This window comes from Heloderma suspectum, chromosome 6, assembly GCF_057233095.1.
Source record: "Heloderma suspectum isolate Gila_16-S chromosome 6, 16-S_ref, whole genome shotgun sequence".
In the NCBI taxonomy this organism is placed as follows: domain Eukaryota; kingdom Metazoa; phylum Chordata; class Lepidosauria; order Squamata; family Helodermatidae; genus Heloderma; species Heloderma suspectum.
This window is the reverse complement of record NC_139463.1, coordinates 110,434,471-110,455,640: the sequence shown is the minus strand read 5'-3', so window position 1 is coordinate 110,455,640 and position 21,170 is coordinate 110,434,471. Positions and strand designations below refer to the sequence as shown.

Sequence of the window (21,170 nt, the reverse complement as noted above, 5' to 3'; positions counted from 1 at the left end):
ATTTCTGGATCATTTTGACAGGCAGCCCCAAATATTACACATTACAGTAATTTGTGTTACCAGAGAGTGGATAACTGTTGTAAAACGATTTCTGTCTAGATAGGGTTGTGGTTGATATATCACCTGTAAGAAGGTTAAAAGGCAATGTGAAAGTACTTAGTCAAGTCTACAGCCATATAAACCTGCAGAAAAAGGTTTTTGCCTAGAAAACTGCTGCACAGCTAGCTACAGGGGTGATAGCTGAAGAGAACCAAAGGTTGATTCTGATTCTGGGCCTAGTTAGAACCACAGTGTTTGGTGGGAAATAGAACCAGTTCTCTCATAGCCCAAAGCCAAATTTTAATACACAGGGAATAGAAGCCTGTCATGAATTGGCAAGGTGGTTAAGGGATTAACCACTAATACATTTAAGCTTTTCAAAGACTCAGCTGATAACAAGTGATCCATGCCACCAAGGCCACCTCTCCTTCCAGGTCTATGGTGGATCAAACAGCGACCCCAATCTGTGAACCTGACCCTTTAGGGGGGAGTGCAACGCATTATAGAAGAGGTTGAAAACCACTCAGCCAGGCAGACAAACCACCCACAAACATTACTTTGCACTTGTCTGGATTGAATTCTACATTCTGGAATAAGCCATCCAAGTAGGAGAGGAACCACCACAAACAATGCAGAATGTCCAACACCCCGTTCAAATGGCCTGTCCAAAGCATACCATGGTCGAGGGTACTGAATGCCATCGGGAGTTTAAGAGTATCATCCCAGATCCATCCATGCTTACTCAGTGGTAGATCTACACATTCAACAGACTGAGAAGGTAGACTCCTAAGAGAACTATATAGCATTGACCTCCAGGAGAAGGATATCATTTTTAAAATTTATCTCCTGTAAATAATATTAATTTGGGGATTGTACAATGCCTTCCATTATACAGTCATCACTCAAATGGTCTCCAGCTTCCCACACTTCAATTTAAGCCAAGACAGGAATGTCATATGGTCACTCCTCCCTCCCATCACACTTTTTCACATCTGGAAGTGAGCGCAGCTAGGGAGACTGCCAATACCTCCACCGAATACCACCAAAAATAAATTTGAACAGGGCAGCAAAATGGAAGCCACTTCATTTATTTATTAATTGGTTAAATGTCTAAACTGCCAAATAGCTGAAGCTCAACAATTGAAGCCAGAAAATACAAGATGATACATTATGATTTAAAACTTTAAAAGTTTAAAACTACATTAAAAATAAAAAATACAACCAAATAGAAGCTAGCAGCAGTGCAAAGATTTAAAATATAATACCAGATATAAAAGATATAAACAAGAAATTGAAAAACTGAAATTCCTGAGAAATCAAGGTCTTTATCTGGCACTGAAAGTAGCACAATGTGGGCACCAGTCAGAGGAAGAAATCATTTGGTCAAGTGGAGAGCAGATTTTTGCACAGCATTTGTACATGGTACTTGTGGTGAGAACTGTATTTGCTTTTTGTTTGAATAAACTTGCTGATGCACAATGTAGTTGCAAAGCTGAGAAGTGAAGAGTGAAGTATTTTTCATTTCTATGTGAAAATGTAATAATTCTGGTGCCCCATTTCCTGTGCCTCGTGTTTTCATTCTGATGTGGCATGGGGGGAACCAACCTGGAAGGTCGGGCTGACCCTACCAGTAGGCAGGGTGAGGCAGTCACCTCAGGGGGCAGATGGTGGGAGGCAGCTGCAGGGTGTTCAAGGAGAGAACTGCATGCCTTGTGGCCTGCTGTACACTCCCTAAGCTAGCCTGCTGCCTTCAGATTTGGTATAGAACATTGTCCCATCATTACTGTTGAAGACACCTTCATCTGCCAGTACAGTCAGCTTTGGTACATGGAATGGGGGGGGGGGATTCTGTCTTTTGCCTCAGACAGCAACACATCTTGGGCGAGCCCTGTGGAAGAATATCAACTAGTTATTTTTGCCTTAGCAGAGCTGAAAGGGAAAGAATCCCATCTTCTTTCATTGGCAATAGCAGATGGGGAAAAGTGTGTTACTCCATGACAACTGGGGTTTCCTGCTGTGCCTTGAAGCATTCCAGTTTTGATAGATCAGAGGGATTCCGAATGTGTGCCCAATTGCATGCCATGTATAGAAAGAGAGATCTTTGCAAACTTTTTCTTCTATCTCATTTGTTTTTCCTACTTGTGCATGCAAAACACATGGTCTATTACTCAGCTACAGCCCTTCTCCTGAATCTTAGGAGAGACTATTACATGTTTCTTGCTGTCCCACTGAGGAGGACCAAAGAGAACCTGGGTTGAAACGTATGATAAACTTCCATTCTTCTGCAACGTTGCAAAGGACCTGTAATTTTTGTAGGCGATTATCTCCCCTGTAATTACCTCATTGGCAATGATTACTTCAACTTGTTCTCCAGATCCCAGGGGACTTCACTTTCCACTAGCAAAACAGTGAAGCACTATAGAAGAAAATGATTAATCCCCATTGCCATCCAGAGCAGGGAATAAAGACAGACAGGGCTCCATCCATCTGATTGCTGACCCCTTACTCTGTACAATCCTAACTCTGCATCAGCTGATTCAGTGGTCACTGAAGCCAGCTGGGCAACTCAGGGACACATGAATGCCAATGAAGGGCTGGTGCAAAGGGGTCCTGAAGGAAAATGTTCATACACGATGCTGGTGCTCATGCTGTTGTTCTTGGTGTTACTTCCTCAGATGGTGTGTGACATTCCCGTTGCTAACTGTATTATCAGTGACCCTCTTCCAATAAACCACAAGTATTATCAGTCAGGAGACATCATCATCGCTGGCATTATTTCTCAGATCTACACATTTTCCAACCGTGTAAACTTCAGATCTCATCCCTCTCAAGACCTTCTTGAGGACCTTATGTAAGGTTTTTTAACCATATAATTTCCAAAGGTTAGTCGTGTTAGTTTGTTGCAGCCAAAACAATGAAGCCTCCTTCAAGACAACCTGACAAAAGCATTTGCAGATCAAAGCTTGCATCTGAGCAAGTGGAGTCTTGTGCACAGTTGGAAGTTTGAGGAAGTGCTGTGGGTACCACCATAAAATTGGCTGCCAGGGGAGTGAGGACCTAGGAAACCCAAATGACTAAATTTAGGAAGACTTAATTTAAAATATATTAACTTATGGCAGAGAAGGGGCAGTTGTTCGGGGACGGGGGGAATCATTCAGCTTAACAAGGGAAAGCCCAGGTGGACCCCGTGGCCTGGAGTACTTGGGGCCAGCTTCGGCTGATCCTCCAGCTACGGCCTTTCCTGGACAGGGATAACTTAGCCACAATAGTGCATGCACTGGGAAATTCCCAGTTAGACTACCGCAATGCACTTTACATGCAGCTGCCCTTGAAGACGACTCAGAAGCTGCAGCTACTGCAAAATGCAGCAGCTAGACTGCTGACCAGAACATCTCATAAAGATCATATAGCACTAGTTTTAGAGGGATTGCACTGGCTGCCAGTATGCTTCGGTTAGGAATTCAAGGTTTTGGTGGTGACATTTAAAGCCCTAAGTGCCTTGGGACCCCGATATTGGGGGGAGCGCCTCTTCCTATTGATGCCTGCCCGAGGACTGAGATCTGTTGGAGGGGCCCTTCTCTGCATCCCACCAGTGCAAGACATACACTCTGGTGGGATGTGAGAGAGGGCCTTCTCTGCTGTGGCACCCCGGTTGTGGAATGCCCTCCCCACCCTGAGAACTTAATGATATAGGGTGGGATATCAGTGTTTAAATAAATAAAATAAATAATAAGATACAAATTCACCCAGGAGCTGCAGCGGCAGAACCAGCAGTAACAGCCAACAAGCTTGAGGTGAAAAGAAAGACCAGCAATACTTATCCACAATGCTGCTTCCACCACTCAACCCCTGTCCGACCAACAGTACCGCACAGCACAGCTGCTTTTCAGCTGTCCAAAAGTCCACCCTGTGCTTGTGCAGCTTTGTTTCTCTTCCCCTCACTTTTCGTCTTGTATCCCCTTCTGAGGGAGCTTCTCTGCTGCTGCCACCATGCTCTGTCCTGCCATGTGCAGAAGCATACCATTAGCGGAGCAAGCAAAGGGGCAGGCAAAATGGGGAGGCAGAGCAGGCGAAGTGGAGAAGGAAGAGGCCAGGAGAGGATGGGGAAGTGATGCTAAGACAATGGCCAGAAACGTTTATTTAGCAGAGCAGGAGACAAAGCAGGCAATGCACAAAAAGAGGGTGGGGTGGGGAGCAGAGGAGAGACTGCAACTCTGATTCTTCCACTTAAGAAAGGCGGGCTGTCCCCCGCCCCTTCAGTGCCTTAGTAGGACTAGTCGCAACAGTCCCAAGTCCGACAACACTGTCTTCCATTGATGAGGGGGGTGGCATCTGCAATTTCTCTATGTTTTGCTTTAGGTTATTGGAATAATTCATGAGGGTAACAGTGAAGTGAGTGCTATATGAATGGTCATGAGTTACCAGACACACTTTATATCAATAGGTAGATTCTGTGATTTATTTATTTATTTATTTGGGCATTTATTATCAGCTTTTATAATGTCACGTGTCAAAAATATTTTAACGTCTATTACATCTATTAACAAAGCCCTAAGAGAGACTGAAAGAACTGGGCAAGTTTAGCCTTGAGAAGAGAAGACTGAGGGGAGACATGATAGCGCTCTTCAAGTACTTGTAAGGTTGTCACAGGGAGGAAGGCGACCTCTTCTCAATCATCCCAGAATGCAGGACACGGAATAATGAGCTCATGTTACAGGAAGCCAGATTCCGGCTGAACATCAGGAAAAACGTCCCGACTGTTAGAGCAATACGGCAATGGAACCAATGACCTAGGGAGGTGGTGGGCTCTCCCACGCTGGAAGCTGGACAGCTATCTGTCAAGGGTGCTCTGACCTGGATGCCTGCATTGAGCAGGGGTTTGGACTTGATGGTCTTGTAGGCCCCTTCCGAACTTTTGTTGTTCAGTCGTTAAGTTGTGTCCGACTCTTCGTGACCCCATGGACCATAGCACGCCAGGCCTTCTTGTCCTGCGCTCTCTCCCAGAGCATGCTCAAGTTCATATTCACTGCATCGGTGATGCTATCTAGCCATCTCATCCTCTGCCGTCCCCTTCTCCTTTTGCCTTCAGTCTTTCCCAGCATCAGGGTCTTTTCCAGGGAGTTTTCTCTTCGCATTAGGTGGCCAAAATATTGGAGCTTCAGCTTCAGTATCTGTCCTTCCAATGAGCAGTCAGGGTTGATTTCCTTTAGGATGGACTGATTTGACCTCCTTGCAGTCCAGTGGACTCGTAAGAGTCTTCTCCAGCACCACAGTTCAAAAGCATCAATTCTTCGGCGCTCAGCCTTCCCTATAGTCCAGCTCTCACAGCCATACGTTGCTAGTGGGAAAACCATAGCTTTGATTAGATGGACCTTTGTCGGCAAGGTGATGTCTTTGCTTCTTACTATGCTGTCTAGGTTTGCCATAGCTTTCCTCCCAAGGAGCAAGCGTCTTTTAATTTTATGGCTACAGTCACTGTCTGCAGTGATCTTGGAGCCCAAGAAAATAAAATCTGTCACTGCTTCCATTTCTTCCCCTTCTATATGCCAGGAAGTGATGGGGCCAGATGCCATGATCTTAGTTTTTTTAATGTTGAGTTGCAAACCAGCTTTTGCACTCTCCTCTTTCACACTCAACAAGAGGCTCTTTAGACCCTCCTCGCTTTCTGCCAGTAGGGTGGTATCGTCTGCGTATCTGAGGTTGTTGATAATTCTCCCAGCAATCTTAATTCCAACCTGTGATTCATCCAACCCGGCGTTTCTCTTGAAGTACTCTGCATATAAGTTAAATAAGCAGGGCAACAACATACAGCCTTGTTGTACTCTTTTCCCACTTTTGAACCAATCAGTTGTTCCTTGTCTGGTTCTTACTGTTGCTTCTTGACCCTCGTACAGGTTTCTCAGGAGACAGGTAAGGTGGTCTGGTACTCCCATCTCTTTCAGAATTTGTCAGAGTTTGTTGTGATCCACACAATCAAAGGCTTTAGCATAGTCAATGAAGCAGAAATAGACATTTTTCTGGAATTCCCTTGCTTTCTCCATGATCCAGAGAATGTTGGTGATTTGATCTCTAGTTCCTCTGCCTCTTTGAAACCCAGCTTGTACTTTCGGTAGTTCTCGGTTCACATACTGCTGAAGCCTAGCTTGTAGGATTTTGAGCATCACCTTGCTGGCATGTGAAATGAGCACAACTGTATGGTAGTTTGAACACTCTTTGTCATTGCCCTTCTTTGGGATTGGAATGTAAACTGACCTTTTCCAGTCTTGTGGCCATTACTGAGTGTTCCAAATTTGTTGGCATATTGAGTGCAGCACTTTAACAGTATCATCTTTTAGGATTTTAAATAGCTCAGCTGGAAGACTGTCCTCTCCGCTAGCTTTGTTGTTAGACATGCTTCCTAAGGCCCACTTGACTTCACTCTCGAGGATGTCCAGCTCAAGTTCAGTGAACGTACTATCATGGCTATCAGGGACATTAATATCTTCCCTGTATAGTTCTTCTGTGTATTCTTTCCACCTCTTCTTAACCTCATCTGCTTCTGTTAGGTCCCTGCCTTCTTTGTCCTTTATCATGCCCGTCTTTGCACAAAATGTTCCCTTGAGATCTCCGATTTTCTTGAAAAGAACTCTAGTTTTTCCTATTCTATGGTTTTCCTTGATTTGTTTGCATTGTTCATTTAAGAAGGCCTTCTTGTCTCTCCTTGCTATTCTCTGGAACTCTGCATTCAGTTGGATATATCTTCCCCTTTCTCCCTTGCTTTTTGCTTCCCCTCTTTCCTCAACTACTTGTAAAGCCTCCTCAGACAGCCACTTGGCTTTCTTGCATTTCTTTTTCTTTGGGATGGATTGAGTTGCTGCCTCCTGAACAATGTTATGGACCTCTGTCCATAGTTCCTCAGGCACTTTGTCTATCAGGTCAAATCCCTTAAATCTATTCCTCACCTCCACTGTATATTCATAAGGGATATGATTTAGGTCATACCTGAATGCTTTAGTGGTTTTTCCTACGCTCTTCAATTTAAGCCGAAATTTTGCAAGAAGCAGCTCATGATCTGAGCCACAGTCAGCTCCAGGTCTTGTTTTTACTGACTGTATGGAGCTTCTCCATCTTTGGCTGCAAAGGACATAATCAATCTGATTTCAATATTGACCATCTGGTGATGTCCATGTGTAGAGTCGCCTCTTGTGCTGTTGGAAAAGAGTGTTTGCTATGATCAGCGTGTTCTCTTGGCAAAACTCTATTAGCCTTTGTCCTGCTTCATTTTGTACACCAAGACCATGCTTGCCTGTTATCCTGGTGATTTCTTGTCTTCCTACTTTGGCATTCCAATCCCCTATGATGAAGAGGACATCTTTTGTTGGTGTTAGTTGTAGAAGGTGTTGTAGTCTTCATAGAACCGATCAACCTCAGCTTTTTCAGCCTCAGTAGTTGGGGCATAGACTTGAATTATTGTGATGTTGAATGGTTTGCCTTGGATTCGTACTGAGATAATTCTATCATTTTTGAGATTGTACCCCAGTACTGCTTTCCCCACCCTTTTATTGACTATGAGTGCTATTCTATTTCTTCTCAGGGATTCTTGCCCCCAGGAGGAGATATAATGGTCACCTGCATTAAATTTGCCCATGCTTGTCCATTTTCGTTTGCTGATTCCCAAGATGTCGATGTTCAATCTTGCCATCTCATGTTTGACCACATCCAGCTGACCTTGATTCATTGATCTTACATTCCAGGTTCCTAAACAACATTGTTCTTTACAGCATCGGATTTTCTTTTCACCACTAGAGACATCCACAGCTGAGTGTCCTTTTGGCTTTGGCCCAGCCGCTTCACTCTTTCTAGCACTGCTTGAAAATACTCTCTGCCCTTCCCCAGTAGTATATTGGACACCTTCCAACCTGAGGGGCTCATCTTGTGGCGACATCTCGTTTAGACTTGTGATACGTTCCATGGGGTTTTCTTGGCAAGAATAGTGGAGTGGGTTGCCATTTCCTTCTCCAGTGGACCACATTTTGTCAGAACTCTCTGCCATAACCTGTCCGTCTTGGGTGGGCCTGCACAGCATAGCTTATGGCTTCACTGAGTTATGCAAGCCCCTTCACCAGAACAAGGCAGTGATCCATGAAGGGGTAGTGATCCTACTCTTCTATGATTCTATGATACGTCATGTGTTTTAGTTTCTTTAGTCACCCTGAACAATACCTGGTCTAGTGTAAACTGTGATTTAATTGTTCATAGTGCAATCCTATACATGTCCACTCAGAAGTAAGTCCCATTGGGTTTATAGACCACTGAGAGAGGCTCACAGTATACACTGCCTTTGTCACTCACAATGTATCTGTTTATGTGTTCATTCTATTTTGATACTGCCCAATAGCCAAATCTCTTTGAATGGTTCAATAAAATTACAATCCAAATTACATAAAAAACATAATATAAAAACTTCAAATACACAAAATAATTTGGTGAGAGGTATATTATAAGTTAAGGTGTTTTTGTTGTTAATACATTACTCGGAGGCAACCGCCTATCCAATGCAGTGCTGCAGCCACCCTTCAGTTACAGCTAGACAGCCTGTTTTGGCTGTCTAGCTGCAGAAAGTTGGAGGAGGGGGTGGGTGGGTGGGCATCGGATGATGCATAGGAAGTGTTGGAAAGGCACATCCACCCTCCTCGCCCCACCCTGCCCTGCCCCCAGGAACAGAAGATAAGACACTAATCATCTTCAAGTGGATTTCAAACATTGCCCATTGTCCATTTGTGGATGTATGCATAGCTTCCAAATATGTGGTGTTATTGGTCAGAGACATGAAAAGTCCAGGTTCGTATGCCAGTATTTCGTCACCCTGCCTTGAACTGGAGCCACACCATCTATTTTTGTACAATATATTTTCTAAACACCTATTGAATGGAAATGTAGAGCACTCCATACTCTGAAGCAGAGGCACTCTGATGCAGCATGTCAATCACATTGCAGATTCGTGACTCAGATGTACCAGCACACCCTGGCCTTTGTATTTGCTGTGAAGGAGATCAATGAAAATCAGCAGAGCTTGCCCAACCTCACCCTGGGCTTCCACATTTATGATAGCCATATTGCTGCGAGCTGGATCTATCTCGCCTCAATGGAACTTCTCTCCACATGGGGAAGATTTATCCCTAACTACAAGTGTGACGTCCAGGATAATGTAGTTGCTGTCATCGGGGGACCTGACTCAAATGTGTGTCTCTTCATGGCAAACATTCTGTGCATCTACAAAATACCACAGGTAAGATGAACACATAGCATATAGAACCTCAAGCCATTCATTCATTCATTCATTCATTATTTTGTGTCATTTATTTATTTATTTATTTATTTACTTTGCTTCATTTGCCTTTTTGATGAGGGGTTTCCTTTCGCAGATTAAACAAGAATTGCACAGGTGTCCCACCTTGCCTGCTGTTTAAAGGACAAATCCTGAGCCAGGAAAAAAAGTTGAATTCCTGCCATGGATGTGGAGATCCTGAGATTGCTTGCTCCTTTCACTTACCCCAATAAGCAGGAATGTGTGAATTGAGATGTGTATATATTTTTCAAACAGAACATTTGCTTTGCATTTAGACCCAACTTTTGTTCTAAGGTCAATCCTGTGTTTCACAAGGTGCAGGTGTTTATACTGCCTACAGTTGGCCCCATTTCAGCAAACCTTAGACATGGAATGTTATAGATTGGATGTCAAGCATGTGGCAAAGTCTGGTATGACTTACAGCAGAGTTGCTTCATACAAAGCAAAAGTGGCAACACACCAACACGTCTCTAGTTGTCATATGCAGGGCCACTGCATGAAAATCAATGTCATCCTTCATGCAAACCTCGTAACTGGATAACCTCAGCTGAATTGTCCTTTGGATGGCAGGTACTCCAGCAGTGGTGTGCATGACAGGGATATCAGTGGCAAAGGACCAGTCCTGTGTTGATATCACCATTCTATTTGCCATCATACCCAAAGATATTGTCCTATGGCTAGACTTCAAGTCATACTTAGCAGAGCTGTGAGTGATTGGATGAATTATGTCAGTGTAAGCATGCACAGCCCCAATTTGGATCAGGACCATGGTGTTCTGGGAGGGAGAATTTAAGCTTTCCCCTCCTGTTTTCATTCTGAAATTCACCGCCATCCCCTGGGGGAGGGGGTACAAAGGATACACATACATCTGCATGGGTGTGTGTGTGTGGAATTTCAACATAAAAACAGGAGGGGGAAACTTTAAATTCGCCCTCAGCAGCACTAGTGCCCTGATCTGAATCTGAGATAATTATCCAGTCATGCATAGCTCTGCTATGTCTGCTTTGAAGAATGTGTTGCTTGTCCCTTACACTGCAGGAAAAGGGAACACTAGGACTTAACATGATAAATTCATTTTCTGCAGTGGATGGAGGATATCCTACCCAAGTGAATACTTCTTGCTATTGGGTAGATCTTAGGAGTTTCCGATAGACAGGTAGGATATATCACTAAACCTTTTTGTTCTGCCTTCCATCCTATTTCTCTGTTACTGTTTCTAAGTCATAACTTTTATTCCCATGGTTCTAGGGCTTTCAGGGTGTGTGTGTGTGATTTTTCTTCTTGTTTGTCTCTTTTGTTGTGGTGCCTTCTGAATCATAAAGTAGGTTGCACCTCCAGTAGGAAATGAATTTCAAGCCTAACTTGCATATGCTTGCCTATCAGAGTGAGTGGGAGGAGCAACCTATCTATCGATAGCATCCAGTAACTTCAGAAAACCAACCCATCCTGATAAGTCCCCAAATTCCTTTTTGGTGTGTTCGGAGTTATGAATGAAGAACAGAAGAAGAGCCCTGCTGGATCAGACCAAGGATCCATATTTTCCAGCATTCCATTCACACAGTAGCCAACTGACTGTCCACCAAGAAACCACAAGCAGGATACGAGTGCAAGAGCACCCTCCTGCCCGTGTTCCCAAGCAGCTGGTGTACATGGGCATACTGCCTCTGGTCCTGGAGGTAGCATAACGCCATCAAGACTAGTCTCCATTGATAGCCTTTTCCTCCAGGAATTTGTCTAACCCCTTTTAAAGACTTCCAAATTGGTGGCCATCACTACATCCCGTGGTAGCGAGTTCCATAGTTTAACTATGTGTTGTATGAAAAAGTACTCCCTTCTATCTGTCCTGAATCCCTCACTGATCAGCTTCATGGGATGACCACAGGTTCTAGTATATGAGAGGGAGAAAAAAGTCCCTTTCTTTCTCCATGGCATTTCACTGAAAAGGAAGTTATCAGAAAGAGATTTAGAAATAGCTCTTCCCATTTTCTAGCTCCCTGTGTTCCTTATTCTTTATAGCTTGGATATGGCTTTGCTCCAGTGATGAATGACCAAAGCCAAGATGTTTTCTTCCAAGGTATGTTCCCTAAAGGAGCTCACCAGTACACTGGGATTCTGCAGTTGCTGCTGTTTTTTAGGTGGACTTGGATTGGCGTAATTTTTGTACACTATAGCGGAGAGAAGTTTGTACAGACTGTGCTTCCTGAGTTTTCTCAGAAGGGTATCTGCTTTGACTTTATAGAAACATTGCCAATGGTGTATTTTACCACTGATATTACAGAAATGGTGACTGTGTGGATGAAAACATACCAGGTTATTATGAGTAGTACTGCCAATGTTGTCATCGTACATGGTGAAATTCACACCATGATATTTTTGATAACATTTCCGGAAGTTTCAGAATCTTTTGACATACCAGTGAAGACAAAAGGCAAAGTCTGGATAATGACAGCCCAGATGGAGTTCTCATCAGTCTCTTTACAAAGATTTTGGGACATAGATATCATCCACGGTTCTATGTCCTTTGCAATTCACTCAAAGGATGTGATGGGATTCCAGAATTTTCTTCAGATGAGAAACCCTTCTTCAGACAAAGAAGACGGCTTTATCAGGGACTTCTGGCAACAGGCATTTAACTGTTTGTTCCAAAACAACAAGGAGGAGAAAGAGAACATCTGCACTGGGGAGGAGAAGCTGGAGAGTCTTCCTGCCTCTGTGTTTGAAATCAGCATGACCAGCCAGAGCTACAGTGTCTACAATGCTGTCCATGCTGTGGCACGTGCTTTGCAATCAATGCGCTTATCGACATCGAAACACAGCACAAGGGTGGATGGAGTAAGACGGGAGCTTCCAAATCAAGAGCCGTGGCAGGTAATGTCCAGAGCACACAAATGCAGGAGCGCTCATACAGGCCCAACGTCAGTATCCAGTACGGATTGACACCGGCATTCTCTTGGTGTTTGTTTTTTACTCACAGTTTTAATTTCTTTCGTTTTTGCTTTTTCTTTGTTTTGTTTAGATTTTAGGGTCCATCATTCATAAAGAAAAGCAGCTGCCACTCTCTTTGCTTTGCCAGAACCCCTCTGCACAAAAACGAGGCAAGGGGGAGAGATAAATTCTGGGGAAATTGAGATGATTGTGGCTGAACGGGGATTCAAACACTTCATCCAATGCTTTTCTCATAAGCTTGGGGCTGCCCACCCCTGCCTATTCCTGCTGCTGTCCAATGTTCCTGCCTGTTATCATCCCTCTGTCCCCTGAAAAGCATGCTGGTGGTGGTGTGTGCATGCGTGCGTGCATGTGTGTGATCACCAGACTAGCGTTGAGGGTGGTTCCAAAAAGAACCAGTTGGAAGAACTTGACATTCTTCTGCTGCAACACTGTGGATAGGCTCCCCTCCCTGGTGGTATTTTTATTTTTCTTCCTGATTCGGATTTTCTCTTCTTCCTCCCCAAACCATTCCTTCTCCCCGTCCATCTCCTCCAGTGCAATCTGTCTGGTTTGTACTCTGATGATTGTTACTATTTATTTTCCTAGTCTTTTCTGTGTGTCTGTTTCTTCTTTAATATCAGAATTGTGTAATACCTGTCCCCTTTCTCCATAGCCTCTAGTTTCTTAGGGAAAAGAAACTGACTTTTGGATCATCCTCATCCTGTAGTCCCCTCCACCCCACCAATTCTATCTTCACTCCTTTTTCAATTCCAGTTTCTTTAAATTTCACTCTGTTTTGGTCATTCGACCGTAATAAAGAGTGAATGATTGATAAATTGTATTTAATTTTCATTTCTTGTACATACACAACCCCTGTTTGTTGGTCTGCTTCATAGCTGTCTGTCCCCATTGTCTTCATCCTGTGTAGGTGTTTCTATAAGGCAGCTGAATCTTTGCCCCATTCTACAATTCCTTGGACTCCATTTCTTCAGTTTATCTTTTTCATATCATTTTTTTAACATACACATCAGTGTCCTGCCTTGTCTGCAGAGCCACAATTGCCACCACCAGCAAGCTCACCCCTCTGGTGCCCCCACTACTCCTGTGTTGTTGCAGGAGATCCATAACACCCACATGGATGTGTTATGGAAGATTGCAGTCCACTTCCATCACAGCATCAAGGGCACTGGGACACCAATGGGCGATCAGGCTTAGTTGTGGCCCCCTCAGCACCATGTAATTCGGGATGTGGGAAGAAGGTGGAACACCGCATTCCAGAAGCTGGAGCCCATGGAAGAGCAGGGGAAAGTGCATGAGTTTGCAAGGCTGGGGGATCTCAGTGTGCAAGCGCAGTTTCTGAAGCATCCGTGCAATGTCATCTCATAGCTGGTGGTGCTCCAGAAGCCCTTCCTGGATGCCACTGAAATGCCCAGTTCCACCAACATCCTCCTCAGTTATTTGATACATGTGGAGAGCATCCAGAACAACAAATGGACTGGTCCAGCAGTGCTGGGGATCCCAGAGCAGGCAGCCCATGTTTCAAGCCAGAGGTGTGTGGTGTGATCTACCTTCTACAGGTAAAAGGGGATGCGCCTTCTGTATCACCCACACCAGGATGAGATGGCAGGCTGTGCTGCTGGAGATGGTGGGGGAGAGGCTTTAAGGCTTACTTTCACCTGATACTCCCTCCTCACTCCACCAGCTTCCACCACCAGGTGCCTCTGCTTACCTGCCTGCCTCTGCCTCTGCTTGTCAGCCACCTAGAACCATAGAATCATAGAGATGGGAGAGGCCATTTAGGCCAATGAATCCACACACACCCTCTGAAGCCTTTCTGGATGCCATTGAAACATGCAGCCCTGGAACTGCCCTCCTGAACCTCCTCAGTCAAGGCATCCACATGGCCAAGCATCGAGGGGGATCCCAGGACAGGCAGCCAATGGTCCAAACCAGAGGTGCATGATATGGTCCAGCAAGTGAGAAGTGACACGATGGACTGTTTGGAACCTTTGTACTAGGAGAGGGTGTGGATGTTGTGCTCCACGTGCAACCTGGGGTTGAAGGGCACCTTCTTCTTCAGCCTCAACAGCAGCATGTGATGGCAGGCTGTGTTGGTGGAGACTGGAGACAGTAAGGGAGACTTAGGACAAAGGGCAGTGCTGGAGAAGGAAGAGGGCTCTGCTCCTTCTCACCAGACCAGGAGCAGAGCAGCCACCCCACCTATCAGCAGCAACCCACGTCTGTCCCAGAGAGCAGCACAGCAGGGTCAGGTATCGTCCTTGCTGATGGCTGTCCTTGCATCTCCCCCTGAAATCCTGCGCATTTCTCCAGTACAGTCACTTAACTCTGACCAATTTCTTTCCTGCTGTTTCTCCTTTACTGCAGCAGCTCAACACTGATCCTTGGTTCACATGTGATACCCCTGCACCCCATATGGGTGCATTCTACTCAACAAGGGTGGTGTTTATAACTAGGAGCCAGACTGCTTCTCTGCCTCTCTCTCCCCATGCCTGCCAGTTCCCATCCAGTATCAGGATGAAGTAGAATGGCCCAGGGCTTTTCACCTTGGAGGTGTTGACTCGTGGGTTTAAGGCTTCCTTGCACCTGATACTCCCCCCTCATTCCACCAGCTTCCACCACCAGGTGCCTCTGCTTACCTGCCTGCCTCTGCCTCTGCTTGCCAGCCACCTAGAATCATAGAATCATAGAGATGGGAGAGGCCATTTAGAGGCCCCCCCGCTCAGTGCAGGAATCCAGTTTAAAGCATCCCTGACGGAATGCTGTCCAGTCTTTGCTTGAATACTTCCAGTGATGGAGAGCCCACCACCTCCCTAGGAAGGTGGTTCCATTGTCCGAGTTGGACAGTTTGTGCTGATATTGAACCAAATTCTGTCTTCCTGTAACTTAAGCCTTTTATTTCATGTCCTACAGTCTTTGGTGACAGAGAGCAGGTTGAGAGCTTCTTCTGTGTGACCACCCTTTCGGTGCTTGAAAAGTGCTATCCTCTGCCCCCTGACCTCAGTTTTCTCTTCCGTTAAGGCTAAACATATCCAGTTCCTTCCATCTTTCCCCTTAGGACTTAGTTTCTAGTCCCCTGGTCATCTTTTTTTCCCTTCTCTGAACTCCTTCCAATTCACCTGGTTCTTTCTTTAAGTGTGGTGTCCACATCCAGACACAGTATGTGAGGTGAGGTCTGACCAAGGTAGAGTAGAGTGGAACTATTACTTCCTGTGGTTTTGAAACTATACTTGTACTTATGCAACCTCAAATTACATTTGCCTTTTTTGCAGCCACAACACACTGCTGACTCATATGCAGCTTGTGATTGACAACATCTCCAAGATGTTTATCACACATACTATTGCCAACCCAGGTATCCCCCATCTTATACCTCTTCGATTGATTTCTCTTTCCTAGATAAAGAACTTCGCACTGTTTTCTGCCCAGTTTTCTAACCTATCATTTTGATTTTTGTTTCTGTTTCCTAAGGTATTACCCATCCCACCCAACTTTGTCATCTGGACCTTTATTCCCCTATACCTCTTCCCCCAACTCATTAATAAAAGTATTGATAAGTACAGGGCCTAGAACTGAGTCTTGTGACACTTCACTCAAGAACTCCCTCCCACTTGATGAAGGATCATGGATGAACTCTCTTTGATATGGTTCTCCAGCCACCTTGGGATCCACCTACAAAGTGCTGCTCATGTCATAGTTGTTCTCATTGCTGCCTCTCTGCTACCACTGTTTTCCACAATGTTTATGCCTGGATCCTGGGTAAAGTAGTAAATCTTGAAAGTACTTGCTGTTTCCATGACTCCTGGCTCAAATAAAGCAGGAATAAACATGCTTCACTATGGGGAAGAAAGCCTTAAACTGGTTTCAAGCTTCATAACATCCTACGCCTTCCACGTATCCATCCGAAACTTTGCAGGTTTCTTTCCTGGGGGAAACCTCTATGGCATGTGCCTTGTTCATACAAAATCCCTCCAAAAAACATGGTGAGAAGGCAGGGGAAGTGAATTATTCAGCACCAGTCCAATATTTGAGGTCTAGTCTACATGTAAACCATTGTACCTACCCTTCTAAGACCCTGTAGCTCAAGGTCATTTATATGCTCTGTGTAATTTTCAGAACAATAGTCTATAAGGACAATGGGGGGGATATGTACATAGGGATGGACGGAAGTCACTTACCTGATCCTGAAGCTTGCTTTGCGGTGGGGGGGAGGCGCCCCGTCCCTCCCCCTGAAATTCTGGGCAGGGGGGAGGCACCCCGTCCCTCCCTGCCCAAGTTCTGGTCGGGAGGGAGCGCCCCGTCTCCCCGGCCGCGAACCCTCTTCTCCTGCCGGGACGCAAATGGCGGCGGCCGTAGCTGCCGCTGTTTGCGTCCCTGGCCTGCAGTCAGCCGTGATAGGCTATGTAAATGTTTACGTAGCCTATCACGGCTGACTTTGAAGAAAAAAAAAAAAGTGCGTGCGCAAATGGCGGCGCCCATGGGCGCCGCCATTTGTGTTCCTTTTTTTGGCACCAGTAGTCTACGTAAATATTTACATAGACTATGGCGAAAATAAGGGCAACGCTATTATAACGCTATGTACATAAGGGAATACGTACATCCTTTTTTCAATACGAAAAAACGAAAGGAATGTCTTGCAGAAAAATCATTTCACCTGTTCATCTGAAACGCTGCAGGCTTGATCTCCCCAGAATAGTCAATAGCATTCTAAAATATCACACAAATGATAAATGACCATAGATAAAATTTAGAAAAACACATTTTGATGTACGGAACAAGCAAGAGGTCAAACGCAGAGGCAGAATCCCTTTCTCCTGAGTGGGATGGCCCTGCAACCACTTCCCCCGAGGGTTCAGGCTCCTGTGGATCTGGTGACAGTCTCTGGTCTGGGGTACACTGGGCTTCTGGGGCCTCTAGCTCCTCCTCTGAGGAGGACTCCTCCAGTTGAGGACATGCCACCAGTACAGGTTGAATCCCTCTTTCCTGATCTGACTTTCAGCTGTACAAAAGCACCCCTGTCTTCTCTGGATTCAGCTTTTATTTGTTTGCCCCTGTCCAGTCCACTACTGACATCAGGCACTGATTTAGAAACAACAGCTTCCTTGGATCTAGATGGAAAGGAGAGATAGACGGGTGTCATCAGCATCACCAGAAAATCTTGCCCAGAGGCTTCATGTATATGTTAAATAGCATGGGGGATAAGATGGAACCCTGAGGGACACCATAGGCCAACAGCCATGGCATACAGCAGGAATGCCCCAGCACCACCTTCCGAAACTGCCCCTACAAGTCAGACCAGAGCAAGTGCAAAAAATGGCCTCCTAGTCCACCATGGTCCACCAAGGCGACCAAAGCAGTCTCTGTCCCATAACCTGGCCTGAAACCAGGTGGAAATGGATCTAGATAGTCCATCTCATTCAGAGATGGAGCTGAGGCCACTTCCTCCATGCCCTCCTTAACCCCATTGTATTCTGCAATTTAGTACCCTGCCCAAGAATGGAACACAGGGGACTGGTTAGAAAATATCCAACACAATGGGGTTCAGGAGTGTGTGTGTGTGTGTGTGTGTGTGTGTGTGTATATATATATATATATATATATATATATATATATATATATATGGTATTATCACCTCCTTTACGAAAGATGTAATCTCACCATTCCATAAAGCAGCATTCACCACTACCCTTACCCATTCAGCCATTCCCCCTGCCCGCGCTCTGCTGCTTTTATGAGCCAGGAAGGGCAAGGATCCAGCACACAAGTGGTAGGCCTCACCTCTCCAAGGATCCTGTCCACATCCTCAGGCTGTACAAATTGAAAGTATCCATAGTAATAGGACAAGCAGGAGGCAAAGTTACATTCACTGGACCAGGATCAAGTATGGCATCCAAGCTGGCATGGAGACGGTTAATTTCATCTAGTTATAATGGTGGAATATGATTCATCTGACACACCCTTAATATAGGCATACAATTTGAGCACAATAATATTCCCAGACTTTTCTGCTGTTTCAATTTAGCTTCATCACTTTCTCAGAAGTGTCTCATTTAACAACACTGCTGGGGAAAAGATCTCCTTTGATGACAATGGGGAATTAGTAGCTGGATTCGATATTATCAACTGGGTCACATTCCCTAACAAGTCCTTTCTGAGAGTCAAAATTGGAAAGATTGACCCCATCTCTCCCAAAGACAAAATGTTCAGCACTGCTGTGGATGCCATTGTATGGCCCAAGAACTTCAACCAGGTACAGTCAATAAACAGGATCTAATCGTTACTTCATTTTTCAAGAATTGGGAGTGTGTTCAGGCACAGAAATCGCTTTAGCAGTGTATTCTGCAATTTAGCTGATGCATATTCCAACCATGATTTTATTTCCCCAACTTTCCATTGACAAAGTTCAGGAGCTGAATTTACTTTACTTCGTAGCCTCTAAGGCTGTAATTTTATGCAAAGGTAACTGGGAGTAATTCCCACTGAATACTGTACAATGTACATCCAAGTAAACATGTGGGAATGGTAAATTTTTGCAGCTTTATTAAATTAAGTTGTTTATTCATTTGAAGCAGCATAAGAAATAAAATGTAACCTAGTAAAATCTACTTATGTATGTATGTATGTATTTTTGCAAATGGCATTGTAAAGTGTTGCAGTAAGACAGACATTAGGAAACACCTGTAGGGACTGGAAATACTTGCTTTTTTCATATTCTCAAAAGATTCCTGTAATTTCTATTGGCCATGGTCTCCTGATGACATGACATACCAAGTGCTATCTGGACATGACAGGGTAGACATAATTGATTGAAACCTTTATCTAAATGTGGTAATTACACACATTTTGCCAATGCCAACCAATTATTTAACCATAGGACTATCACTGAAATATAAATTCCACAAATATGTTAAAACATTCACCATTTTCATTTATACACAGGTACAGCCTATTTCTCTGTGTAATGATTTCTGCCAATTGGGTTATAGTAAGACAAAGATGGAAGGGAAACCGTTTTGCTGCTACAATTGCCTTCCATGCCCAGAAGGAAAGATTTCAAACCAGAAGGGTAAAGAGACATTGCGTTTCATGTTTAAATATTTTTTTATTGTGGGGGGCGACATAATTAATTACATGAACACATAGATTGTTGTCACCCATTTCCATAATTGTGTAAGAAAAATAGTGCACAATTAAGTGGTGTTTCCATTAATGCAGTTTAATAAACCTGTATGTGGTATCTCGATTTGTGTGTACAACAAATTCATAGAAACAATACAAAACTAAACAAAAGGATTTCAGCCTTTCCAGACAAGATTGCTTTGGAGGTTATGATAAGTCCTGATTTCTGAACACCAGGGAGAGGGACACCTTCAGTAATGGGAAACAGCTTCCCCTGGTTAGAGGACACTAAAGTCTACATTTTTCTGCAAAATTGCTTTGTATCAGTTCCTGAAAAGCTAGTCACTTGGGAATGATGCATACTGGTTTTGAGCTAGCTGTCCTCTGGGCTTTGTAATATTGATTATTTTCTTGCACTGTATGTAACACTGCCATGCATAGAAGAATGTATTTTCTTTTTCAGACATGGATAATTGTTATGAATGTCCAGAAGATCATTATCCAAACCGGGACCAGGATTTATGCATTCCCAAAGATATCAGCTTTCTGACTTATAAAGAACCTTTGGGGATTAGTTTGGCTATTGTTGCTCTTTCCTTTTCTTCTATCACAGCTTTGGTGCTCTGGATCTTCATTAAGCACAAGGACACTGCCATAGTCAAAGCCAACAACCGAAACCTCACTTTCACTCTCCTCATCTCCCTTCTGCTTTCCTTCCTTTGTGCCTTACTATTCATTGGCCGACCTGAAAAGGTGAATTGTCTCCTTCGACAAACAGCTTTTGGCATCATCTTCTCAGTGGCAGTTTCATGTGTGTTGGCCAAAACCATCACTGTGGTTCTTGCTTTCATGGCCACCAAGCCAGGGTCCAGAATGAGGAGATGGGTGGGGAAAAGACTGGCTAATTCCATAGTTCTTTCCAGTTCCCTTTTTCAAGCCAGTGTTTGTACTGTGTGGCTGGCAACCTCTCCTCCATTTCCAGCTCTTGACTTGCATTCAATGACTGAAGTGATTATACTGGAATGTAATGAGGGTTCCCCTATTATGTTCTACTGTGTCCTGGGCTTTATGGGCTTCCTGGCCATTATTAGCTTCACTGTGGCTTTCCTAGGCCGGAACTTACCTGATAGCTTTAATGAAGCCAAATTTATCACCCTCAGTATGTTGGTCTTCTGCAGTGTTTGGCTGACGTTTGTTCCAACCTACCAGAGCACAAAAGGAAAATACATGGTGGCTGTGGAAATCTTCTCCATCTTGGCTTCCAGTGCTGGAGTACTCAGCTGTATTTTCCCCCCCAAATGCTATATCATTGTGATAAGACCTGAGTTGAACAACAGGCAACAGCTAATGAGAAAAAACAACTAATGCCTCTAAAACTATATAGCCCTAATCTTGTTATAGGTATCAGTGTGTCCCACTGTATGCTATAGTATCTAAATCTGTCACAATTTCTAGAATTTATTGCAATGGAAGGTCATCATGACAGATTGGAACTGTTTTCTGCATTGGTATTCATTCTATTCGTAGAGCTGAATGTGTGTGGAAACAGTAGCTTTAATCACTGCTCTAGTGAATGGACATTAATGTAGTACATTTACATGCCTTTCTGCACACACCTCCTAATGATCTGAAAAGTTAAATGACAGATCCATAGGCTTTTTCCATTCTGTCTGCTCAATTAATGTACCTCATATTTGTTGTGGTATTCCTTAGCATGCAGAGACATTCCCTCACAGGG

At 44.3% G+C, this 21,170-nt stretch overlaps 1 protein-coding gene across 1 annotated transcript; it reads left to right on the top strand.

Annotated features, from left to right (window-relative positions):
- The first annotated feature begins 2,615 nt into the window (after positions 1-2,615).
- On the top strand, positions 2,616-20,797 carry LOC146342494 (vomeronasal type-2 receptor 26-like). The gene is made up of 6 exons (XM_084807865.1): positions 2,616-2,890; positions 9,130-9,307; positions 11,384-12,235; positions 18,336-18,563; positions 19,253-19,379; positions 19,896-20,797. The coding sequence occupies exons 1-6, from the start codon at positions 2,616-2,618 to the stop codon at positions 20,795-20,797; spliced, it is 2,562 nt and encodes an 853-aa protein (XP_084663991.1).
- Positions 20,798-21,170: the final 373 nt, after the last annotated feature.

Bases quoted from the DNA above. Each gene is read 5' to 3' on its own strand.
- LOC146342494 (XM_084807865.1), top strand. From the start codon at position 2,616: ATGAATGCCAATGAAGGGCTGGTGCAAAGGGGTCCTGAAGGAAAATGT. The intron at 9,308-11,383 runs GTAAGATGAACA...TATTCTTTATAG, and splicing joins GCATCTACAAAATACCACAG to CTTGGATATGGCTTTGCTCC. The intron at 12,236-18,335 runs GTAATGTCCAGA...GTTTCAATTTAG, and splicing joins CAAATCAAGAGCCGTGGCAG to CTTCATCACTTTCTCAGAAG.